Source organism: Podarcis erhardii (assembly GCF_964252035.2).
Source record: "Podarcis erhardii genome assembly, chromosome: 2".
Classification (NCBI taxonomy): Eukaryota; Metazoa; Chordata; class Lepidosauria; order Squamata; family Lacertidae; genus Podarcis; species Podarcis erhardii.
This window is the reverse complement of record NC_138498.1, coordinates 1805801-1830855: the sequence shown is the minus strand read 5'-3', so window position 1 is coordinate 1830855 and position 25055 is coordinate 1805801. Positions and strand designations below refer to the sequence as shown.

The following is a 25055-nucleotide window of genomic DNA, read 5'->3' as shown; positions in this document are numbered from 1 at the left end:
CTCAAGTATGAGATTCCAACTCGAGCTACACCTACAAAGGCAGCCACTGAGTCCTGGGAAGAGAGTCCTGGAGTTATTACTGCAGCCACCATCGCAGTTGGCTTTAACCTCACAGACAACTATGAGGTAAGAGGGCTTGGGGGAAGGACTATGCCAGTCATGGGAGAAGTGTTCTCTCTTTCCCAGTGGCCATAGAAAGTCTGATACAATTTTCACGAGTATTTTAGAAAGGGATTACTTTGGTCTAATCTATGTGTTTAGAAAAAAACATGTGGTTCAGCCTCTCTGGGACTTTACCATGTTAAATTACAAATGGATCACCACACATTTGAAGGCTTACCTTTTGTTGTATTAATAATTGTAGTGTTATTATTATTATTATTATTATTATTATTATTATTATTATTATTATTTTAACCCACACCTCTAGGCACATGGAGAAGAACATGTTAGAGAGAAGGAATCTTTTGGTCTATTCAGTTTGACAGTCTAGTTTTTGACGTGCCAATATATTTTGATGTTAGGGGAACTTTCAGATGTTTATTTGCCTACCTATGTTTTGAAATCCTCCAGTTTCACAGACACTGTCCCACTTGCTTTTGCCTAACCTCAATCAGCTGCCGCGAATCACAGAGATTAAAAAGGCTGTCTACAGCCCCCATGATGCTGAGCAGTAATTAAACATAGTTTCTCCACCTCAGCAGTACCTAGCAGTCCCTGCAGTCTGCTGCTTTTCATTCATACTATAACATCCATGACAGATACCTAAACTTTCTTTGAGAAACTTCAGGAGGAGATTCCACAACAATCCGTATTCTTTTCCTGAATGAGCCTTATAGAATGTGCTTTCACTGACAGGTGATTAGAGTTCCAATCCACCGCTGGAACTTGAGTTGGATGTGTCTCCATCACAGTAGGGTTTGCACATGACCAGTCATAGTTGAGTGATTAAATTACTACTGGGGAAATGTAGCTGTAGTTTACTGCAGTTTCCCCAGGGATAATTGAAAGAGAAGATGTGGACGGTTCTAGGGTAGAGAGTACGGTATACCTATCACTGTCTGGGGCAGAAATAATGGGATATTGTGTCCTTTTCAAGGGCAGCATTATTCAATAGAAGGAAAGGAGAGCTGTTAAATTTCTTTCTCAGCATGTGGGTAAAACAAAGAGGGACAGCAGGAGTTTAATCCTCGCAGACTGGCAGTGTAAACTACTGCTTACTGTAGAAATTAATGTGGGAGTAAACCCCTGCTGTTTGAAAACATGACATTTCCCTCTAACATTTAACCTCAATTTACATTCCTGTAATTAAAAACCATTGTTTCTTCTCTTATTCCCCAGGCTATTTCACACATGGCCCTGTCATTCTACCCAAAATGCTTGAGCAAGCCTTGTGCTCAAGTGCTACCCCACACAATAGCCATGGAACTAGGGACTGTACACTTGTACAGTTGCATACTTGTAGCCCTTGGTCATGCTAAATATTCCATACAAAGGAGGGGCACCCCAAGGGCCACTGTGATTGGATGCTCTCGATTGGATCACTGTAATGTGCTCTTCTGGGGCTTCCCTTGAGGTTGGTTCAGAGCTGCAGCTGATGCAGAATACCGCAGCAAGGTTATTTGGTAGAGTAATAGATGGTATATAAATACCTTAATAACTTTTTTAAAGGAAGTATTGAGACTGATACTCATGTGTAGAATCATGTAGAACTTTACAGTGTCTGTGCTGGCCCTCCCAGGAATGGATGAACAAATGCTCTTTACTTTCTTTGAAAGGGCAATAGAATGTAATCATTTGGTCGTGGGGAGGTAGTCCAGCAAAGGAAGCAAAGTGGCTACAGGAAACAGGCAGACTCTGCTGTGCTTAATTTCTCCTATCCTGACAGGACCTTTTTGGAGAACAGTATGAGATTGGTGAGGACTCAGACCTGGATGCCAATGGCACTTACAGAGCATATGAGGAGAGACTTGACTACAGAGACAGGGAATATGAGGACTACTATGACCGAAGGGATGCGAATGAGGAAGAGCGGTATGATCCGGCTGAGCGCAGTGAAGACACCCTCCAGCTCCCCCCGGTAATGACCACAGAGACACACTTCTGAGGTCTACTAATTCCCCATCCCTGGTTGAGCCCCCATCATACCATAGTATTTGGCCACCTGCCATTGCCCCATTATGGCAGAATTGGGGAACCTGTTACCCTCCAGATGTTGGACCACAACTTTCATCATCCCTGATCACTGACTGTGCTGGCTGGTGCTGATGGGAGTTGTAGTCCAATGACACCTGGAGGGCTGCAGGTCTTTCCCCCTTGCATTGCAGTCTCAATCTAAAGTAAGCAGAGTCAACTTGAGAAGGTAGCCCATCTAGGAGATGGAAAACTCTGATCCTAAACCTCTATTGCCTTGTGGGACATCTTCAGGAAAAGAGAAGGTTAAGGAATAAACCCTACACAAATCCAGAATGGAGTTATTAATACAGTTAGATAACACACTGTACACCTCCTTCTGGCAACTCCTGCAGCCCAATGTGCTTTCCTTTGGTCCACATCAGTGAGGCTGAGGGGGGGGGGTCCTTTTACCTGGGCTTCCCAGGACCTCCAGACACATTGCCCAGGCTTGCCTCCCAGGGAAGTCACTTCAGTGCTGCTAACACAGTGCTTTACTTCACCCCCAGATGCCCACTCCATTGTCTCTCAAAACAAAATAAAATAAAAAAATTCCTTCCAGTAGCACCTTAAAGACCAACTGAGTTAGTTCTAGGTATGAGCTTTCGTGTGCATGCACACTTCTTCAGATACACTGAAACAGAAGTCACCGGACCTTTCTATATAGTGAGAAGGTGGGGAGGGGTATTACTCAGAAGGGTGGTGGGAATGGGTGTCTCTCAAGACAGACAAATACCAACAACAGCATGAACTTAGTTTTGCAACGTGTGCTGTGGATCTACATGCCGGCAGTCAAATGCTGGGTCTTGTTTCCTTCTCATCACGTGTCAGGAAGGGATTTGCCTTAAAAAATATATATGTTAAGATTTATGTATTCATCCTTTATTAGGAGCATAGGAAGGTCAGTATTGTTTACACTGTCTAGTAGAGGCTCTCCAGGGTTTCAGGCATGGGTCTCTCCCAAGTCCCAACCCTACCTAAAGTTGTCAGGGACTGAACCTGGGACCTTCTCTATGCAAAGCAGAGGCCCTACCACTGAGTTGTGCCCCTTCCCTTACTGGAAACAATAATTGCAATGTGTTTTAAAGATGTGTTTGAGTCCTTTGGGAACTGCAAAGGGATGCGTGCTGCTGATGGCATGGGCATTAGCCAACAGCCACCTCTGTAACTATCTTCCGTCTCCCTGCTCAAGTGGAACCATTCTGAAAACAGCTGTTTTTAGCTCCACAGCTTCCCTCCAGAAAGAAACAGCTATGTTTGTTTGCAGTGGAGCAGAGGTGCTATGAAGTGACCTCTGCTGTTTCTTAGACCATTGCATCTGTCTTCACCCTGAGAATCGCCAAGAATCCCCTCTTTTTATGAGGAAAGGGTGAGGAATTTAGGAGCAAGTAGACAGCTATAATGTTAATGACAGATGTCTACTTAAAATATTTTTTCCACAGAACAGCTTGTTGCTGTTCCCTCTCCCTCTCGGCCCACCTCACTAATTTGTTAGTCAACTGGCCTGTGCTGGAGTGTTGGCATTTAAACCAGCACATCAGGGAGGAGCAGCAAATGTTCCAAGCTACAGGAGTTGTGTCACTTGCAGAACTGTCTAGATTCTGGCACAGAGGACATTAAAACTGGCATTCTGTGGACCTGCCCAAGCCTAAGCCTGAGCAGCTTTTTGAAGAAGAACTGCAACATGTCCCTGATTAGGCTGAGCTCCAACCAGGACCCCTCCATACCAAGTGAATGGGTTGTAAAATGGCAAATGCAGGCCAATATAAGTGAATGTGGATACATGTCAGGGCAAAATATATATCTATCTTAATTTAACATATATGGTCATGGGGTCTAAACTGGTGGTGACAGATCAGGGGTGCTTCCATTAGGAAAGGAACTGAAAATAAAACTTCTGATGTTGTAATGACATCATACAAATCTATGGTATGACTGCATTTGGAATAGTGTGTACAGTTCTGATCGCCTTGCCTCAAAAAGGATATTGCAGCATTGGAAAAGGTTCAGAAAAGGGCAACTCAAATGATCCCCTATGAGGAAGGATTGCAGAATTTGAGAGTTTTAGGTTTAGAGAGGGAAGAGGTGACATGGTAGCTAAGTTTATAAAATTATGATGCCATGGAGAAAGTGGATAGAGAAAAGTTTTTCTCATTGTCATAACACTAGAATTCATGTGCATTCAGTGAAACTGAATGTTGGAAGATTAAGGGCAGAGAAAAGAAAGGGCCGTATTTTTCGCTCTATAAGACACACCCGACCATAAGACGCACCTAGTTTTTAGAGGAGGAAAACAAGAAAAAAAATATTCTGAATCAAATGTTGTTGAAGAGGAAGGAGGAGGGAGGATCAGGCTAAGGCATCACAACAAGAGGCGCTGTGCAGCTCTCCCTCTTGCTGTGCTGGGTTCAGCAGAGCTGAAGCCAGCAGCAATCCCTCTTGCTGTGCAATCCCTTGCGCAGCAATCCCTCTTGCCTGCCCACTGTCCCAAACCTTCCCAGGGCTGCAGGGGGAAGCCCCGGCTGCCGGCAGAGCAGCACAGCTCCCCCCCCACACACCAAAGAGCAGCTCAGGAGCATGCCGCACTCCGACAGTTTGGCCCCAGGACCACACATTTGCTCCATAAGATGCACAGACAGTTCCCCTTACTTTTTAAGAGGGAAAAAGTGCGTCTTGTGGAGCGAAAAATATGGTAGTTCTTCTTGCAGTTCATAGTTAAACTATGGAACTCAACTCCTACAGGAGGCAGTGATGACACCAGATGGCTTTGAAAGAGGAATAAACAAATCCATGGGGGAAAGGACTATCAGCAGTTACTAGCCATGATGGCGATGTTGCACCTCCACTCTCAGAGGCAGTAGATCAGTTGCTGGGAATTGCAGGTGGGCAGAGTGCTCCTGCGCTTGAATCCTGCTTAACATTTTCCCCACTGGGGCATCTAGTTGACCACTGTGAGAACAGGGTGCTGTGCTAGAAGGGCCTTTGACCTGGTCCATCAGATTCTTCGAATGTTCTTATGTTAATAGACCTCCACCCAGTGCTATTTTTCTCGAAAAAGAGGTGCCGGAACTCACAATGAGTTCTCTTATAATGGCAATGGTGCCCACCTGAGAGGTGCCAGAACTGGGTTCCTGTGGGTTCCGGCTGGAGAACCCCCCTGCCTCCACCCCCTTTTAAGCTGCTATGGTTTGTTTCTATTCCATGTAGCTGAACAGCAGACTATAAAAGGCTCCTTGTCCATTCATGATTCCCATTTAATTTACCTGTCTCCTTTCTGTTCATCAGGGAGAGATCCCACCCCTTTAGGGGAAAGGCAGCTTTCTCCATGGTATGAGTGACTCATGCAAGTTGGCCATTGCTGTTATTTATATGTTTCCTTTGTGTCTTTACTAGGAAAAGAATCTGAAAGGAGAGAAAGGGGAGCCAGCCATCATAGAGCCAGTGAGTATGGTACATGTTCTGTAGTGGCACTGGTGCTCCTCCATCAGTATGACTAAGGGCTGAAAGCCACTTGGTGATGGGGGTGGAAGGGGTGGAAGATACCAGCAATAAGTTATGGGAAGGTTTTTGGGTGTGTGGCAGGCTGTCAGTAGTAAATATGGGAGACAGTGTAGAAGTGATGCAAGCTGTGCAGCAGAAGTCGAACCCTGCTGTTAGGCCCTGAACAATGACCCAATTCTGCTGGCAGTTCCCTTTGGCAAAATGTTTGCTTGCAAATGTGGCTGTGCAAAACCTTTTTCTTTATTTTCTTGGATTTTTTGCCATCTTCTTGCACACTAGCATCATAAAAATAGATACGCCTTTTTCACAAGACAGATCTGAAGCAACCTTGTGCATTGTGTGCATATTATTTTGGCCACAGTGTAGATCTGAAGCACAGTTGTGTATTTTGTGTATACTACAGTTGTGCATCATGTTTTCCAAATAAAAGTGCTTGCAGCTGTACAAGTCTGCATCACATGCACAATTGTTGATGCCATTCAAAAGCACAGGCCCTAGGAGACATTACCTAGTAGATTTGTATCATTGTTGCATATCAAATATGCAGTTGGCCACAGTGTTCAACAGCTGGGACAATTAACCCTCTTCTTCAACTGAATAGTAATATTCACAAGTTTACTGTCTGCACAAGACACCTATCCATAACTTCATAACAATAGAACATAGAGTATTTAGTGGCCTGGTATTGTGGAATACTTTGCCAATAAAGATTCAGCAGACATTTTCTGTTTTAACTTTTAAATGTCTGCACAAGACTTTTCTATTCTGCCAGGCCTATGGAGGCAATTAGTAATACATTTTTCCACAATGGTTAATTGATATCTATTTTTAATTTTTAAACATTTTTACTGTATGGTTTTGTGCATTTTTGTTGTTAACCTCTTTGATTTTTTTTATGAAAAAGCAGTCCATAAATACTTTTATAAATAAAGTAAGTGCATATATGTTTATTTCTTTGGAACTGCAAAATCATTGGTATTTCTGGTATCTTTACAGGTACCAAAATGAGGTTTTAAGTGTGTTTAAGAGTGAATTAATCTATATAATGTAACTTAGAGTACATTTCATTCCTTGTCCATGCCATCTGTGTTAACAGCTGTATTAAATCTTTTTCTTTTAATTGCAGGGCAGGCGTTTTGAGGGGCCAGCTGGTTACCCAGGTCCACAGGTAAGGAAAGTAATAAATTCAGGCCGTAGGAGGAGAGCTGGTGTTAGTCTGACACACCAGAGGATTCCAAAGTGGATGTGTCACCTGGTCCCCCGATTCACTTGTTCCTCTGTGGAATAATTGTACCTTGTGCCCTGACTGTATTTGTTGGGCATGTTCTGTACTGATGTTTTGGGCAGTATCCATAAAATAGTGATATCATATTGCATGGGTTTCTGAGTGAATTGTTCCACCTTCATGGTTTCTAAGATTCTCTTTGGAGTCATGGGATTCAGCATGAAATTGGCTTAAGCGCACTGGGGCTTTCAAGGATGTTGTAAGTTATTTCTCCCCAGTTACCTCTCCCATATTAGGCCACCAGCCTGTCTCCAAGTGAGAACAATGGGCATCTTATAACTGAGTGCCAGTTTCAAAAGAGCTGAGCTAAGGTTTGGGGAAACAGAGTTCAAATTCTATTCTCCCTCTGCCCCCCCCCCCATTTATGCTAGCCTCTACCATTCAAAAAGTGACACACAAAAGTATATCATGGACTGTGGGTATTTCCAGAATTTGCAAATGTGTTGTGGAGATACTACAAACACATCGTTGGCAACAGGGTTGTTTTCTTATTGGATTTCTCCCCAAAGGGTACATCCAGATCCAACAGGAGAAATGGTACTGGTTGGCATTTTGCTGTTGATGGTGTCATGTGGGTTCTGTGAAAAACTTGCTTGCATGAGGAACACTGATCCCACAATGAGCACTTGCCTGGTAGCAACCTAATTTGCACTTCTAGGGGAGGGACACAATGGGAAAACATATCCCCATTTTTAGCCAAAAGAATTTCCCCAAAGGTTCTGAAACCTGCAACCTGTATAAATTAAACACGTTGGCAGAAGCAGAATAAGGGCACAGGTCCATGCTTAACAGCTCAGTGTCCAAGCGTTTGTTTTTCTCCATGAAAACCCACTTCTTAGCACTCAGTTGGACTCAACGTCAATTTGGGATTTCTACAGATTGCCATTTTCTTTGGTTGAGCATTAAAGGGTGAGTTTTCATGGGGAAAGCTTCAGAGGAAAAAGAAAAAAGGGGTGCTTGGATGTGGAGCTTTAAAGTGCAGGCTGTACCTGGAAAGAGCAGAACAAAGGATAAGTGTGGGTAAGCCCATAATGATGGATGTTTGTATCTAGTAGTAGTATTCTGTTCTGGCTAGATGTGGGGAGGAATGAGGAGCTCTGTAGAGCATTGATGCTTCACCCCCTGAGTACAGTGGTACCTTGGTTTACAACCATAATCAGTTCCGGAGATCCAGTTATAAACCAAAACAGGTTGCAACCCAAGGCGCGCTTTCGCCAATGGGGCCTCCCCCCCAAAATGGGTTGTAATAAAAAATAAATAAAAATGGGTTGTAATCCAAAAAAAGGGACATGCACTTCCAGGTTTGATGTAATCCAAAACTGTTGTAATCCAAAGTGGTTGCAAACCAAGGTACCACTGTACTTAAAATCTTTGGTACTAGAATCTACTGGAACCAGGGTCAGGCGCAGTGGTTGCAATGCTGGCTTGGGGTTTTCTGGTGCCACAGGGAAGGGGAACTGGGTGTTGGATTTGGGTCAGTGAGATGCCTATCTTCATTTTCTGTTTGTCTCTTCCCAGGGTGAGACGGGTCCAATGGGACAGGGAGGGCCAGCAGGATTGCCAGGAGATCCCGGTGAGCGGGTAAGGAAATCTCTGTGCAGTTCAAGAGGCAGAAGGGTAGCCTCCCCCTTCTCCAGCCTGGGGATTCTTAATCTTCTCAGAAGCTGGTGGGGGCGGGGAGGAGAAGGTGAGGAATCACCGGCATGCGCCCCTTTCAGTGTACCTCAGTGCTTGGAGACAGGTCCTAGCTTGATGCAGATTTCTTCTAGCTCAACACTTCCTGGGAATGATTGATGGGTGTTTTCTTGCTTTTTTTCGGTACAGGGACCCCCAGGACTCCCAGGCCTTCCAGGAGCTGATGGCATTCGTGGGCCTCCTGGGACAATGATTATGTTACCGGTAGGTGATGCAGGATGATGGGTGAAGCGGGTTTGAGGAGCTGAGATCAGGGGAGATCTTTAGGAGGAAGCTTGAACAGCCAGTCCCTTTGGAAAGCAGATTCCGGAGGAACACCATCTTTTGGGCTGGCTGGGATTTAAAACAAAGTCTGAGCTCTACTCCAGAGCATGGGAGCCTCAGTGTACAGCTCTTCCCAAACCAGTGGTGGGAGCCCACTGGATCCAGAGTAACGGGAGTGTGTACCCAGACGATGTCTGAGGGCAAGGACTGCATTGTTTTTATTAATCTGTAAACTGCTGTGGTAGCCTTGCTGAACACTGGGATTAAGAAGCCTTGCAACCACCAAATAAATGGATTAAAAATTGATTAACAAAGAAAAAGGCACATATTAGCCTTTCCGCAATTTAAATGTCTCATTCTCCCATCCTGCCAATTTGACAGGCAATAAAATAGGGGTTCAGCAACCAAAATAGAAAGTCAGCTTGAAGCTTGATCACGCGGTGCTTTCATCAAGGAGGATGCTGCCCAAAGTGGGCAGGGCGGTGGCTTGCCTGCCACAGAGGCCGTTTTTGGCAGCATCTGCCTGGTGACTCTGACATGTGCTTTGGTTAATCTAGCCATGACCTCACAATCCCATCATTTCCTTCCCTGACTTTGTCTCATTGACCCATTTCTAGTTCCAGTTTGGTGGTGACTCAGCTAAAGGTCCATCTGTGTCCTTCCAAGAGGCCCAGGCCCAGGCTATTTTGCAGCAAGCCAAGGTACGTGCGGGTATCCCCTGATCCTCTACTTGTCGTGGGGCTTAAACTCTTTGAATGGCTCCTTTTCTTTTTGTCATGCAGTCAATATAGCTTCCTTGCTCTTTTCTATGTGTCTAGCCACTTGGCATGTTACACATTCTCTTCCCCACCCCCTCATCTCTGTCCAGATAATAAACTGCAAGCTTCCAAGTGTGGCCCATCACAAAATATTTGCCACATAATCCAACTTCATCTGCACATTGCGAAAGAACGTCCCTCTCAAGCTATAGCAAGGCTCTTATTAACCCACACCATTCTTATTCCCACAGTAATAGAAAAGGCGCCCCAGGCAGAAAGTTGTAGCCCAGCTCAAGGAATAAGCTAGTAGAAATGTTCAAGTCACTTAGGCAAGTGAGACAACATGATATAGGAAACCAGGAAGAAGACCCACACCCTGTAGGGTTGCTAGCCCACTTGATCTGGGGCAAAATGTTTCTTGCTGAACACAGACAAGGTTGATGACTAGGCTGAGAAATCATCTGAAGAAGAGGCCACCATACGAAGGTTTGCTTGATGCTTACCCTGCAGCTGTATCCTAAGTCAAGGGTAGCACAGCTAATGGCCAGGGATTGTGGGTGGTGGGCACAAGGTTGACTACTCCTGCCATAAGTCTTAAGTGAGGAGGCAATTTCCATTTTATCACTTGACTTATGTCAGGTAGATTAGAATCATCCCTGTTTTTAACAGATGAGAGAACTTCCTTCGTTAACACTAATCTCTGGGGTGCTGCTAGTTCCTTAAAAGATTCAGGGCACAGGAGACAGATGCAGTTTGCACCTGCTAATTTGATGTATAGCTGCAAATTCGGGCCAACATTCAGAGTGGAAATAGGAACCATAAGCAAAGTTTTAAGAAAGGTTTAAAAGGGTGAAGGCATAAGAGATTCAGAATCTGGGCCACTCCTAATAGCACCCTGCCATGCCAGCCTCTTGATTTAATAGGATTGTATATCGTTCTGCCCGGACACTGAGGTCCAGCTCCGAGGGTCTTCTGGCGGTTCCCTCACTGCGAGAGGCCAAGTTACAGGGAACCAGGCAGAGGGCCTTCTCGGTAGTGGCGCCCGCCCTGTGGAATGCCCTCGCATCAGATGTCAAAGCGATAAACAACTACCTGACATTCAGAAGACATCTGAAGGCAGCCCTGTTCAGGGAAGTTTTTAATTTGTGACATTTTAGTGTATTTTTCATCTTTGTTGGAAGCCGCCCAGAGTGGCTGGGGAAACCCAGCCAGATGGGCGGGGTACAAATAATAAATTATTATTATTATTATTATTATTATTATTATTATTATTATTATTATATACTGCCTAATCATCCAAGCCTCTGAAAGGCTGGCGGCAGTATTGCTTTCCTGTTTGATGACTTACAGTGCTTTAATATGTTGGGATCTGCCCAGAGTGGCTGGGGCAACCTGGGCAGATGGGCAATATATATAAAAATTACCAATCAAACCAGAGGTTAAAACAAATAAACCTATTCCCCCCAACCCCAACCCCCATGCTCCCAATCCCAGTTTGGTCTCGCATGCACACAATTGTGGTAGAATGCAGCAACAATTACAGAAATCTGTTTATTCCCTTCTTTCTTCCCTACTTCAGTTCTGCCCTGTTGTCCAGCTTCTTCCCACAAACCTCCTTGCTTGCTGCACCTCAGTTTGTCTTTGGTTCTGTTTTAAATTGCCTCCCTGAGATTCATTGTTGTATTTCTCTCCTTCTCAGCTATCCATGAAAGGTCCCCCTGGCCCCATGGGACTAACAGGGCGGCCAGGCCCACTGGTGAGTAGCTGACATTGTTTGGAGCTACCCTGTATAGTCTGGGGAGTGTCTTTTTTGTGGAGGCAAGATTTGGACATTTGCCCTTTCTTTCACACCACGCAAGAGGCTTGGCTGAGAAGTGCACTGTGCATCTGGGCTGGAATGAGAGGAGGTGATGGGGCCAAATTTTGAAGTTTGCATTTCTGCATGGAAAATGCTTCACTGGAGTAATGTGGAACATGGCACCCAGGTGTTTCTACCTCTATTAGAAGATTGGGGCATGGAGGGTGAAGAACATGCTCACCTAGCACCCGTCAGCTGATGGCTGGGGCTCGTGCGCTGGGTGCATGAGGGGGGTGCCTGGTTCATGCCTCTCCAAGATTCTGCACCTGGGGCCATGCCCCCTCCCCCACACTACTGATATTATGACATCACATTGCTCCACTCTCCTCCACCTCCTGCTGTTGGCAACATGCAATGTATGGAGATGTGGATCATTGTGCTGCCTAGTAAGACAAGCAAAGTTCTCCTAGAGTTACAGAGGGGGTTGCTGTTTTCAGAGGCAGATGGGCATCTATTACTGTTTCATCTACATTGCTTCTAGAAATGCACTGCTTCTCCTGGTATGCCCTGCGGAGGACCTTAAGGTCCACAAATGACAACATTTTGAAGGCCCCAAGTTGCAAGGTGGTTAGATTGATCTCAACTAGGGCCAGGGCCTTTTCAGTACTGGCCCTGACTTGGTGGAACGCTCCGTCACAGGAGACTAGGGCCCTGCGGGATTTGACATCTTTCCGCAGGGCCTGCAAGACAGAGCTGTTCCTCCTGGCCTTTGGTTTAGACTCAGTCTGACTTATGTTTCCCTCCCCTTATGGTTTTTATCTATGGGCTACTTTTAAAATGAGGCTGCATTTTAAATTGCATTTTAAGCTGTATTTTAAATTGGTTTCTTTTCCTATTATGTTTTTACTGTAATATCACTGGTGTTAGCTGCCCTGAGCCTGGCTCTGGCCGGGGAGGTTGGGGTATAAATAAAATTTATTTATTTATTATTAGAAAGGATATAAGGGGGAAGAGATTCCACCCCCCTATTTATGGGGCTGCCAGCTCTACTTGCATTCATGGACATAGCCAAGGTGTGGGGTGGGGGCAGCTTTCTCCCCCAAATCAATAAAAATTAATAAAAATCTGAGGTTCTGCCTCCTCCCAACAAAAATCCTGGCTACACCCAGGCTTACATTCTTGATATTTGGTGAGACATTAAGAGATCAAAACTGCTTATAACATTTTTCTTACCAGCCCACCAGATGAAGGATAATATAAGAAATATAATCGATGTTATAGAATATCTGGAGGTCAGGTATGAGAAACAAGCAGCTTTAATGTTTATAGACGCAGAAAAGGCCTTTGATAATATTTCATGGGCCTTCATGAAGAGGACAATAGAAATGATGAACTTTGGAGAGGCTTTCGGTAGAGGCAATATACTCGGACCAACAGGCTATTGTGAACAATGTGATTAAGGAAAAATGAAAAATAATGAAGGGGACAAGGCAGGGGTGTCCCGTCACCATTATTATTTATTTTAGTGTTAGAGACCCTGGGGAAAAAGATACAAGCGGATGAGACAATTAAAGGAATAACAGTAGGAAGTAAAGCATATAAATTAAAAGCTTTTGCAGATGACCTTGTGATAACTGTAGAAGATCCCAAGAATAGTTTACAAAAGGTTTTAGAGAGGATCCAGGAATCTGGACAGGTAGCAGGTTTTAAATTAAATAAAAATAAAACTAAAATCTTGGTGAAAAACATGACAGAGCAATATAAAAAGGACTTACAACAAGTTGCAGATTTATGCATACATTAAAAAGTTAAATACCCGAGGGTATGGCTGACAGCTAAGAATATACAGTGGTACCTCTGGATGCGAACGGGATCCGTTCCGGAGCCCTCTTCACATCCTGAGTAGAATGCAACCCGTGACTGCACGTCTGTGCATGTGTGGGTCGTGATTTGCTGCATCTGCACATGCACGTGATGTCATTTTGAGCGTCTGCGCATGCGCGAGCTGCAAAACCTGGAAGTAACGCATTCTGCTACTTCCACGTCACCGTGGAGCGTAACCTGAAACTGCTCAACCTGAAGCATATTTAACTCGAGGTATGACTGTAAATGTATTTAAAGAAAATTACATAAATTATTGGAAAGAAATAGAGAAATTTAGAGATTTGGGGTAGGATGAATTTATATTTTTGGAGAAAGTATCAGTGATAAAAATGAATGTATCGCCAAGAATGTTATTTTTATTTCAGTCAATACCGGTACAGTACACTTCAAGGAAGCAGTGCAGAGCAGCAGTGCAGTGCACTTCAAGGAATGGCAAAAAAATATGTCTAGGTTTATCTGGCAGGGGAAGAAACCAAGGATAAAATATAAATTGCTAACAGATGCTGCCAGATTTAAAATTATACTATGAGGTGTCCTGCATTTGCTGGATCCTGGAATGGACAACATTGAAAAATGCAGATATTTTAGATTTAGAAGGGCATGATAATAGTTTTGGATGGCATACATATTTATGGTATGAAAAAGCAAAGGTACACAAAGGTTTTCAGAATCTTTTAATAAGAAAATCATTTTTTTATGGTATGGGAAAAATATAAAAACTTATTAGAACAAAAAAACACCTTGGTGGCTTTCCCCTTTAGAAGCAATATCTCTGAAAAAACTGAATATGAGAAGTAATTGGCCAACATATAGAGAGCTGAACTGAGGCAGAATACCAGGTGAAACTAAAAGACTATAAGAGATTTATTAACAGATTGGTTACAGTTACAGATAGGTAGCCGTGTTGATCTGCCATAGTCAAAACAAAACAAAACAAATAAAATAAAATTAAAAAAATAAATTCCTTCCAGTAGCACCTTAGAGACCAGCTATGCTAGTTATTGGTATGAGCTTTTGTGTGCATCTGAAGTATGCACACAAAAGCTCATACCAGTAACTAACTTTGTTGGTCTCTAAGGTGCTACTGGAAGGATTTTTTAAATATATTTTTTATATTTTATTTTATTTTGAGATTGGTTACAGTTTCACCAACTAAATTATGTTTTTAAGACAGATAAAAAGAAAGGTTTTAATCATGAGATATCAAGATTTCAAAAAGATCTGTTAGAAAACAATAACAAATTACTGTCGAAAATGTACAGTTTGCTTTTGGAATGGCGTACAAAAGATGGACAGGTCGAGTCGGTAATGATACACTGGGCAAAAGATTTGGGACACAATATTCAGATGGCAGATTGGGAAAGAACAAAACAAATTCCTTCCAGTAGCACCTTAAAGACCAACTAAGTCAGTTCTTGGTATGAGCTTTCGTGTGCATGCACACTTCTTCAGATACACACATGCATGCACACGAAAGTGTGCATGCACACGAAAGCTCATACCAAGAACTGACTTAGTTGGTTTTTAAGGTGCTACTGGAAGGAATTTGTTTTGTTTTGACTATGGCAGACCAACACGGCTACCTATCTGAGATTGGGAAAGGTTATGGAAAACAGACTTGAAATTCACAGTATGTTGTGTGCTGAAGGAAAATTACATGAAAATTATGTACCAGTGGTATCTGACTCCTAGTAAGTTACCAAAATGTATAGGGCAACTACAGACACCTGCTGGAAATGTAAAGAAAAAGAAGGTACCTTTTATCATATGTGGTGGACTTGTAAGGCAATAAAAGCTTTCTGGGAGATGATATCTAATGAAATTTTAAAAAATGTTTAAAATAACCTTTATTAAAAACCCAGAAGCTTTCTTATTAGGAATTATAGGTACTGACATCCCAAAGGAGCAAAAAAGACTTTTTATGTATGAGACAACAGCCGCTCGGATGTTAGTAGCCCAGAGATTGAAAGAAGACAAAGTCCCTTCCAGAGAGGAATGGCAAACCAAGCTGATGGACTCTGCAGAGATGGCAAAATTGGCTGGAAAACTCAGGAATCAAGAGGACAAAAACTTTATAAAAGAATGGGGAAAATTATAAGTTATTTAGGAGACCACTGTAAGCAGATGGAAACATTTCCAGAATTTTAATTCTTCTTGTAATGTAACAAAAATGATTTCCCCAAAAACCCAAAACCTGCTTATAACATTTTTGTTTTGGTAGGGTCTTCCCGGGAATTCTGGTCTGAAAGGAGACTCAGGTGATCCCGGTCCACAGGTAGGTTGCTGGAGACGAGTAGGCAGGGTCTTTAATTGCTATGGGATGGAGCAGAGAAATGCTACCCACGTTGAATAGACAGGAAAGCTCTTTCCCTGCCATCTTCTCCGAGGGTGTCCTGCTTGCTGGCCTTGTGCTTGGATTTGGGGGATTCCCACAGCTGAGGGAGGGGGAACTGGAGGCCCTCCAGTTGTTGGCTGCTCACGGCTCCCCTGCATCCTTGGCCATTGAGCATGCTGTCTGGGGCTGGTGGGAGCTGGAATCCAGCAACAGCCAGAGGACCACAGGTTCCCCATTTAAACTTGCAGGCATTTCCTGCTGTGGTGGGGAAGCCCTTGCACTGCAGGGCTCTGGAATTACTTGCAAATGAGTTATGAAGCCCATTTTCTCAGTCTGTTCTCCTTCTCCTTTCCCCCAAGTAGGCAGGGGTGAAAATCTCCCATCTCCCCAGGATCATGTACATCTCTCCCCTTTTGGATCTTTCATGTACATCCCTTTCAATTTTTTCATTGTGCTTTGCCTAATCTCTTCATCCCATACTGACAATTTCCTTCTCCTTTTTCCCTTAAAAAAAAAAGTTGCTGCTTCCAGGCAGTAATATCCTGCTTCCAGGCAAAAAAAAAACAAACAAACAAAAAAAAAAAAAGCAAAAAGCAAAAAACCAACAGCTTTCACAGCAGCTTATGGTAAAAGCATAGACAATAAGATTGCTTCCTAAGTAAGCAACGCCTTACCACCCTTCTCATTGCAGGTTGGGAATTTGCCAGCCCAGCTTCCCTCAGCAAGGTATCCCAAAATCAGGGACTGCACTAGAGGAGGCCTTCTGTCTGGCAGGGGATCCCAAAGCAGATCCTCTCCTACTTTGAATTGGGCCTGTATAATCTCACTGATGGCCAATGCAGTGTGCTCACTGCAGCCGGCACAAGGAAGCAATCTTGCCATTGCATTCTGGACCCTCTGCAACATCTGGGGAAATGCAACTTTGTAAGATAAATGTTACAAGTCATATCATAAGTTTCCATTGATGGCAAAAGCTTCCACATGTCAATCATTACAAAGGGCTCCATTCTTCTTCTAACATGGAGAAAAATCTTGAGGTGTTAGGAGAGGTGACATGTGAAGCCACTCTTGATCTGAACTGTTTCCCTTTTTATTACAGGGCTCACCTGGGATCCAGGGATCAATAGGGCCCCCAGGGAAAATTGGCAAGCGGGTAAGCACCTTTGCTCCAGGATCCCATCCCATTATTACATTGCGTAATAATCCTGCCACCCCCTTTTCCTCACCCTTTCCTTTCCTTTCTCAAAAAAGGGTCGCTCAGGAGCAGATGGTGCCAGAGGACTTCCAGGAGAAACTGGACCTAAGGTCTCTAGATCTTTCTTGAGGGGTGGAATTGGTGGAGGGGAGGGAGTGAATTCCAAGATGCCCAGTCCTACTGTGGGTTGACATTTCCTGCAGTTGGCACAACTAGTAGGGTGCAAGTAGAGCTAAGACAAATGTTTTCAACTGGTATGTTGACATGGGATCATTTTCTTTCTTTCTTTCTTTCTTTCTAACTTCTTCCTCTGTATTTTGTCCAAGTCCTGGAAGCAAAACAAATGTTGTCTAGGGACATGAGAAGAGCCCTCCTGATGGAACAGATCCAGGGCCTATCCCCCTCCTTTCAATACTGGCTGGCCAGAAGCTTCCACTCAGCCCACAAACAGGGCAGGAGGGGAACAGTCCTTCTCCATTGCCTGTCCTTAGCATCTGACTACAAAAAAAAAAACCCACACAAAAAAGCCCTAGAATGTATAATTTTTTTAGCAGGAATTAATGGGATGAGCACTACAGTGCAAGAGTGTTCCTCCAGAGAGCAGCCACATGGTAATATTGGGGAAGCATTGCAGAACACCCGCTAAAGCAGAATGATGTGTCAGCACACTAGTATAAATCCACCCCATGAACCATTATTGCATCAATTACATATTGCAGAATTCATCTGCCAAAAAAAGGGAACCAACCAAACACCAGTTTAGACAGACAGACAGACAGATATAGATATTACACATACACTTCACTCTACTGGGAATACATATACGGAATATCCCCCCACAGACCTTGCTGGGTTGTCAGGATGGATTTGATCATTACAACAAAGCTTTTTTGCACAATTAAAAGGATTGTAGGAATGAGAAACAAAGATCTTGGGGGATTTTAAAAAGGAAGCATTTTCAATATAGGCAGACATGCTCACTGGCCCAAATATTGGGCTGTCCTTGTGGTGCTAATGCTTCTTTCTTATAGGGTGACAGGGGCTTTGATGGGCTCCCAGGACTTCCTGGAGAAAAGGGAAATCGAGTAAGTATCTCCAAATATTTGTAATACCAGGGCTGCCTATTTTTGGTACCATTTCTAATTCTTGCTTTACTTTTTACAGGGAGATGTAGGCACGCCAGGCCCCCCTGGAGCTCCTGGTGAGAAGGGCCCCAAGGTAAGCATTGATCCAAGGCTTGTGGATGGAAACTGATAGCTGGAAAGTGCAAGACGCAATGAGTGTTGTTCTTTGGAAAAATACTGCAATTGCTCTAAATTGAATTGCATTGGCCCAAATTATTGTGACAATGAGCAGGGAAATGCGTGGTTACAAGATAAGGGCTGCTGTAGCATCACTAGGGTGGCCCAGTGCATTAAAGCTCAAGGGAAAAGGTGGGAAAGGATTGGATCAATATGTGGGATCATCTCATAAATCTATGGAAAGAGGAGATACTTGATCAGTTTCAAAGCAGACCAGAGGCGCCATCTTCTTGAGAAGATTGCTGGGGCCTGTGCATGCGATGTCATGACATCATGTGTGTGACACCATGATGTCATGTGTGCAACATTGCATGATGCCACGCAATGCCCTGACATTGTATGTGCAATGCCAGGGGCGGAGCTGACTGCCCCCTGAATATTGAGGGGGCTTGGCCTCCTCCAAAAATACTTCAGGGGGCCTGAAACTGCCTTGGTCCCTAGGAGCTGGTGTGCTTGAAGCAGACATTATCACAATTTATATTTGTGGCAGTGCCACTGCAATGCAAGCAGGGTTCAGGTCTATGATACAAATTTGCATACAGTTTGCTAATTTATATGTATAGAATGCTATGAGAAATTAGTATGATGGATTTCACTAGCACTGTGCTTTTTGCAGTGCACCTAGCTGCTCTGTAAGTGAAATGATAGCATGAAATAAAATGTAAAGAAAATGTAGGTGCAGGAAATCTTGGGCTTGCTGCAAAGCTTTGGAGCTCAAGCTCCAAGTGCCACCCCATAACATTGCCCCTTCTCTGTGGGTTTTCAAATGGTGTTCCATGGTATTGCTTCTCAGGGATTCTGCAGTGAGATCAGTCATACAACAGACCAGCTTTTATGAAAGATGGCTTCCCCACCACTGCCAGCCTTCTCTTGCAATGTACAAATGTAGGGAGGCTATTAGACACTTATGGGAGTTGATTAGAGCCTGTTTAGTGCCCATCATGAACTGGGTGCATCTTGGAACATGTCCCAGAATCCCCTGCACACAGAGGGATGCCACAGGAGACTGGTGATCCTCAGCAGACAGGACAGTCTCAAAAGTATTCTCTGAAGACAGAAAGGGTCTATTTGGCGTCGAGCGGAAGCTGCTTAATACATAGGAGCCCTTAGGAGCAAAACACACCATCAGAAATATGGAGAAATTGAGGGTAGGGGTGGTGAGTGCACATTAAGTGGTTATTGTGTGTTTCCTCCTTGGGTTTTCTCTGTGAATGCGTTTGTGAAAGCTGGGGAAACCAGCAGCTGGGGTGGACACAACTGAACACCAGGGTGGTGCTCTCACTCTACCTCCTTCTTTTCACAGGGCTCTGATGGTGCGCAAGGCCCCAGAGGACAGCCTGGGGAAGCTGTGAGTATCTGCCCACCAGATGCAGGACTGCTCAGGATGCCTAGGTGCTCTGGGATGAAGTTGGCCTATGCCACTTCAGTGGGGGTGGGAAGCAGCAATGGAAACCAGGAACCTTCGGGGAAACATGCAGTCTTGCTGTAGCCGGGAATGTGAAATGACAGGTACAAGTGGGGGTATCATAAACAACCTAACAACTGCCATGCTGGCTGATTTCCCCTTTTTCTTTTTCTTTTTTAAATGTACTTCAAGGAGATGGCACAAACTGCATGCTTTCAACAATTTTCCTGTCTTTCTAAAGCATTTGTTTCTGAGAAACGAATGAGATATTGTTATTAATGCCTTACCACCTTAAAGTAATAACCAGCTGTTATGCTCAAGTAATAACCATCATAAGTCTCATTTTGGAAAATGAAAGATATAGGAAAGCCAGATAATGCAAGGCTTTAATGTGTTGTTTGCTGTCTTTTTTGAAATACCATGGCTGTGGGGAAAATAATTTTATAATTTATTGAATCAGTGCAATGGTGCTTTCTAATCTCCATGTTAATGTTGCAAAAATACTATATTATATCTAAAGCTACATTTTAAAATAAAAAGAAATAAAAACAATGACTAGGCCAGGCTAGATCAAATGTCCCTCTTAATCCTGCACTCTTTATCTGCACTCATCCACACTTCAGTTTGGCCTGAGCTATCCAGGCACGGGTTCAAGAGGTTTTTCTTTTGTCCCACCGATTTCCCTGGGAAAAGCTGGGGTTTACTGCTCAATCAGAACAAACTCAACAGTAAACTGTGGGTTTTCTCAGGGAAACTGGCAGGACAAAATAAAAGCTTCTTGAATTTGTGCCTGGAAATCTCTGGACAAAGGGAAGTGTGGAAGACTGGAGGAACCAAGGGGTAAAACTGTTTCTGGACTGAAGAACTTTAGGCTGCCATAGTGAAGTTGGATGTTCAAGTGCTCCCACATAAAAAAAGAAAAAGCTATGTTTTTTCTGGGAAGGAGCCTTCTTCTTAAGATGTTCTTTTTTTATGCGCAGGGAATGTTTTGGTGGGGAAGCACTCAAATGTGCAACATTGCCACCTACTGCCCATAGCGGTACAGTCCAAGAGAAGACTCTCCTCCCCCCTGCCCAAGATTCTATACTGGGCTGCCCTCAGTGCCGGATTTATGTGTAAGCTAAACAAACTACATTTAGGGCCCCACTCTCTTGGGGGCCCCCCAAAAAATTAAAGGAAAAAACTGGATGTACATTTCCAAAATGTAAGATAAAAAACAAATAAAATAAAACTGACATACAGCAACAGTGTTTTGTGTTGTGTCGGCTCCTATGATGTAAGTAATGGGCCCCGCCTGCTATATAAAGGGCCCCATTACCTTCAGTAGCTTAGGGACTCATCAAACCTAAATCTGGCCCTGGCTACCCTAAAGGCATTCTTCCTGAATCTGTCTGATGCATTTTTAAGGCCATTTATACTGAGGCGGGATGAAGCACCTGCTCAGGTGGTGGGACCTTCTTATTGGCAGCTGCTGGCAGAGGGCAGGGAACAGAACATTGTGACAACATAATGCAAAGTGAGGCATGACAGACATTGCAGAAGTGGAGAGAAGGGAGGACCTTCACTGTAATGTCTACCTCTTTGGGGTTGCATTCCATTATAGCAACACCACAATTTTCCATAAATTTGATTCTGCGTATTCATTGCAAGTATAGTCTTTGCTGCAAGTTTTCTAGCATGCACTTCTGGGATGGATAAAGGTTTGCAAAAGGAGGCTCCACTGAAAATAAAATAACGGTTGGGGCACACTTGTCTGAGAATGCAGAAAGGCCTTCAGAAGAACATGCAGTGCACATTATTTAGGCATCACTAACATGTCCCTCTTTTTTCCTAGGGTATCCGTGGTTTGGCTGGCTCACGAGGTGCTCCTGGTCCCCCAGGCCAGATGGTATGAATCCTTTTTCCTCTCCCCTTCCTGCGCTTGGAGAAAACAGAAATGAATTCAAGGGGAGGGTTGGACTAGGGGGCTTCTTCGTCCTTCCAATTCTGTAATTATTCCATGTTTCAGTGAATGGGAAGAATAGCATTAAGAGGCAACGTTTAACACATCTGAATTCCTGCTCTGCTATTTGCAACTCAAAACTTGACCTTACCATTTGAATTTGGGGCATTGTTTAACTTTCGAATTTTGAGTTTGGTTTTGAGATTTGCTTTTGATGTTGTGGTATTTATGTATGTATTTAAGGCCCAGTGCAGATATAACATCTCCCAATCCTCATTTAGGAGATTAGGCATGTGCTGTAGATTTGCTTTCTCTCTTCCCTCTTCTCTTCCAAATGAACATTGTCTACTCTTTCATGGTTTGTTTTAACCACAGTTTAGCATCACTCTGCACAAGTGCTAGCCATAGGCTGTGCCCAGATGGGTGCATTATCTTGCAAATGGGTCATTCTCCATGTTTTTTCACTCATATAAATTTCTGTTCCTCTGCTTGCCATCCCCCAGCTCTGTGCTTGGCAGAAAATATCCTGAGTATGTTGTTGTTTTGCCTCTCTCCTCGGTCACCCTTCCCCCAGTTAGTTTACAGATCTAAACTTGTTTGTTTGTTTTTTTTAAAAAAAGAAAAGTATTTTTGTACACTTCTGATGTAATAGGATTGTGCAAGATCTGTAATAATAAAAACAAATAGGATTTGGATTTGATATCCTGCTTTATCACTACCTGAAGGAGTCTCAAAGCGGCTAACATTCTCCTTTCCCTTCCTCCCCCACAACAAACACTCTGTGAGGTGAGTGGGGCTGAGAGACTTCAGAGAAGTGTGACTGGCCCAATGTCACCCAGCAGCTGCATGTGGAGGAGCGGAGACGTGAACCCGGTTCCCCAGATTACGAGCCTACTGCTCTTAACCACTACACCACACTGGCTCTGTGCTTTAGTGCTTAGAGTGGGTGCGTGCATGTGCCAAGCTTCCTGTAAATTTAGAAAATTCCTCTCTCAGGCTTCTACAACTGTCTTCCAACTTCAGCTTAAAGCTCCCCAGATCTGATCATGTTGTTGGGAGAGAGATGAATCAGTTGCACTGTTTTCTCAAACCTCTCCAAAAGTCTCCTGCAGCATTTCAGAAGTTTGGGGGCATTCACGTTTGCCATTTCCAGCTGTTTCCTTAAAAAAGTCTCTGACAGCTCTATGCCCTAGGGCAGTGGTTCCTAATTAGCTAAGTACTGCAGACCTCCTGTTTTTCAAAAGCTTAGCCTTAACCCCCATACTCTTGAAAATTTTCATATCTCTACATACCCTCCAACATGTCCCAGTAAAAAACCAGGATGCATGTTTTGAGGTGCCATCAGAGTATGGCACCCAAAAATGGGATGTCCCATTTTCAGGACAATTGAGGGGTATGAAATCTCTGTGGTAGTTTTTGTTATGTGAATGGTGCCGCAGACCCCCTGGGTGGGTTACATGGACCCCCTGGGGTCCGCGGACCACCAATTGGGATCCACTGCCCTAGAACTTCCTCCTACAGCTGCAAAGGCTCTTAGAAAACAGCAAGAGGCTTCCACCCCCCTCTCAGCAACACTATTCCCAAGGTGCTTTAAGGTGAAGGTCAGTTGGAGATGGCTGGGAAAGAAGAATTACCCTAGTTTACAAGAAGACTGGCACACGCTTGCTGTCCCTCTCTATTCAGAGGACTAACTGGACCCAAGCATTTATTTTTAGAGAATTTGTGCAAGTCTGCTCATGCAAGGAGCAAAGAGAAGAAGGGGTATGGCAATAGACACCACACAGTGAAGGTGAGACACAGACACACACACACACACACTGCACCAAGGAGCACAAGGAGCATGATGGGATATTTGTTATGACTGGATTTTCTACAGTAAGGAAAATTCTGAATTGAAGGAGGAAAAAGTACAGGCTGGCATTTTGAGGAGGACAACGTCATGTGGATGGTGTGGATGATGTGAAAAGCTTCCAGGCATGAGCAGCACAAAGTCCACAATAAACTGCTGTGTGGAATGGCCTATAGTTAGCATGAGCCAGGATTGTGCTAATAACTGGTTTGAAAAAGGGGTTTAGAGAGAATTTGCAAGCTGTGCTATTAAGCATGAGCCTCACAGCAGACACAGCAATACCCTATAGTTAAATTAGATAATGGAAGGGAGAAGGGCATTCACATGGGAGATTGGAGGAGTGAAGAATCATGTGAGTGATTAGCAAACTCATAATTTGATAACTGTGACCAGGAGATTGGAAATATTACATCTGCATTGGGTCTGAAGGGCAGAACTCACATTTCAGTGGCAAAATGCCAATGACTTCTCAGAGTAGCAGCCCAAAACAAAACAAAAAGCCCAAATGGAGACTAAATCTGAGAATCCTGAAGTTAGAATTTGGAGCTTCCTGTTTTGAAACTGAAAAACAAGAAGTAGTTCATAAGACTCTAATAGGGGTGCCATATATCAAACAGTGAAAATCCGGTCAGAGAAGTTGTTGAGCTTTTGAGGGTGGGGCAAAGTTGTTGAGTTTAGCGATTTCTACCCAGACACTACTTCTGACTTCAGTATTCTGGATATGTCCAGGAAATTCTCGATGTATGGCAACCCTAGATTCTGATACAGTTTCATTCTTGGCACGTCTTTTGAGTTTGTTCTCTGTTGTGTGTTCCCATCCCATAGGGTGTCAGCGGTATTGATGGGGCCCCTGGACACAAAGGGAACTTGGTAAGAGACACAGACAGTTGTGAATTTCCCTGGTTTATGGTAAAGGGAAAAGTTGACTATGCTCATGTGGTAAGGCAGAGACACAGCATGGCTCCTGACAGTCCGGCTTTTGTGTGTTACATTCCTCCAACCAAGGGTTCATCTTCTGCAATAGGTAATCTTCCTCCTCCCTAGGTGGACCCCGCCTGTGTTGGTGTTCCAGGACAGTCCACCCTGTTCTATCAAGAAATTTCTCGTCTTGCCCAGTAGCTCAAAATGTGGATAGACAGGCCTCAATTTGCTGCTTCTTCTCTTCCAGCAAGGCAACCAGCCTGCACTTGCTGCAGATGTAGTTTTGCACATTCCTGGCAGGAAAACAAACGTGTCACAGGTGTTGCGGTCATGGCAGCAGCTCCCTCACCATCCATGTCTCTTGGTCCCATGTACACCATGAGACAGTGCTCTGGGCCTCCCTTTCATAGCACCCTTGCAAATGCCCCTGTTTACCTAGAATTTAATTCCTACGATGCTGTGGAATATGCTATTTACTGGAATGAGATCCGGAATATGTAAAGGAATAATAAAGGAAATTGGTCAATCATAGAATCATAGAATCATAGAGTTGGAAGAGACCACAAGGGCCATAGAGTCCAACCCCCTGCCAAGCAGGAAACACCATCAGAGCACTCCTGACATATGGTTGTCAAGCCTCTGCTTAAAGACCTCCAAAGAAGGAGACTCCACCACACTCCTTGGCAGCAAATTCCACTGGTCCATTGAGTATGTGAAGCAGAGTGCATTTTCTTAAGGTCTCCTCCATAG

At 43.9% G+C, this 25055-nt stretch overlaps 1 protein-coding gene across 6 annotated transcripts in view; it reads left to right on the top strand.

The window, feature by feature from the left end:
* COL5A3 (collagen type V alpha 3 chain) overlaps positions 1-25055 on the top strand; it is a 126052-nt gene that overhangs the window by 42590 nt on the left and 58407 nt on the right. For all 6 annotated transcript variants that reach the window (XM_081851660.1, XM_081851659.1, XM_081851662.1 and 3 more), the window contains 16 exons: positions 7-126; positions 1889-2080; positions 5566-5613; positions 6800-6841; positions 8477-8539; positions 8783-8857; positions 9535-9618; positions 11375-11431; positions 15579-15632; positions 16792-16845; positions 16944-16997; positions 17919-17972; positions 18052-18105; positions 19492-19536; positions 21428-21481; positions 24210-24254. In XM_081851660.1, the coding sequence (XP_081707786.1) occupies positions 7-126; positions 1889-2080; positions 5566-5613; positions 6800-6841; positions 8477-8539; positions 8783-8857; positions 9535-9618; positions 11375-11431; positions 15579-15632; positions 16792-16845; positions 16944-16997; positions 17919-17972; positions 18052-18105; positions 19492-19536; positions 21428-21481; positions 24210-24254 (1095 nt within the window). The remainder of the gene's footprint in view (positions 1-6; positions 127-1888; positions 2081-5565; positions 5614-6799; positions 6842-8476; positions 8540-8782; positions 8858-9534; positions 9619-11374; positions 11432-15578; positions 15633-16791; positions 16846-16943; positions 16998-17918; positions 17973-18051; positions 18106-19491; positions 19537-21427; positions 21482-24209; positions 24255-25055) is intronic.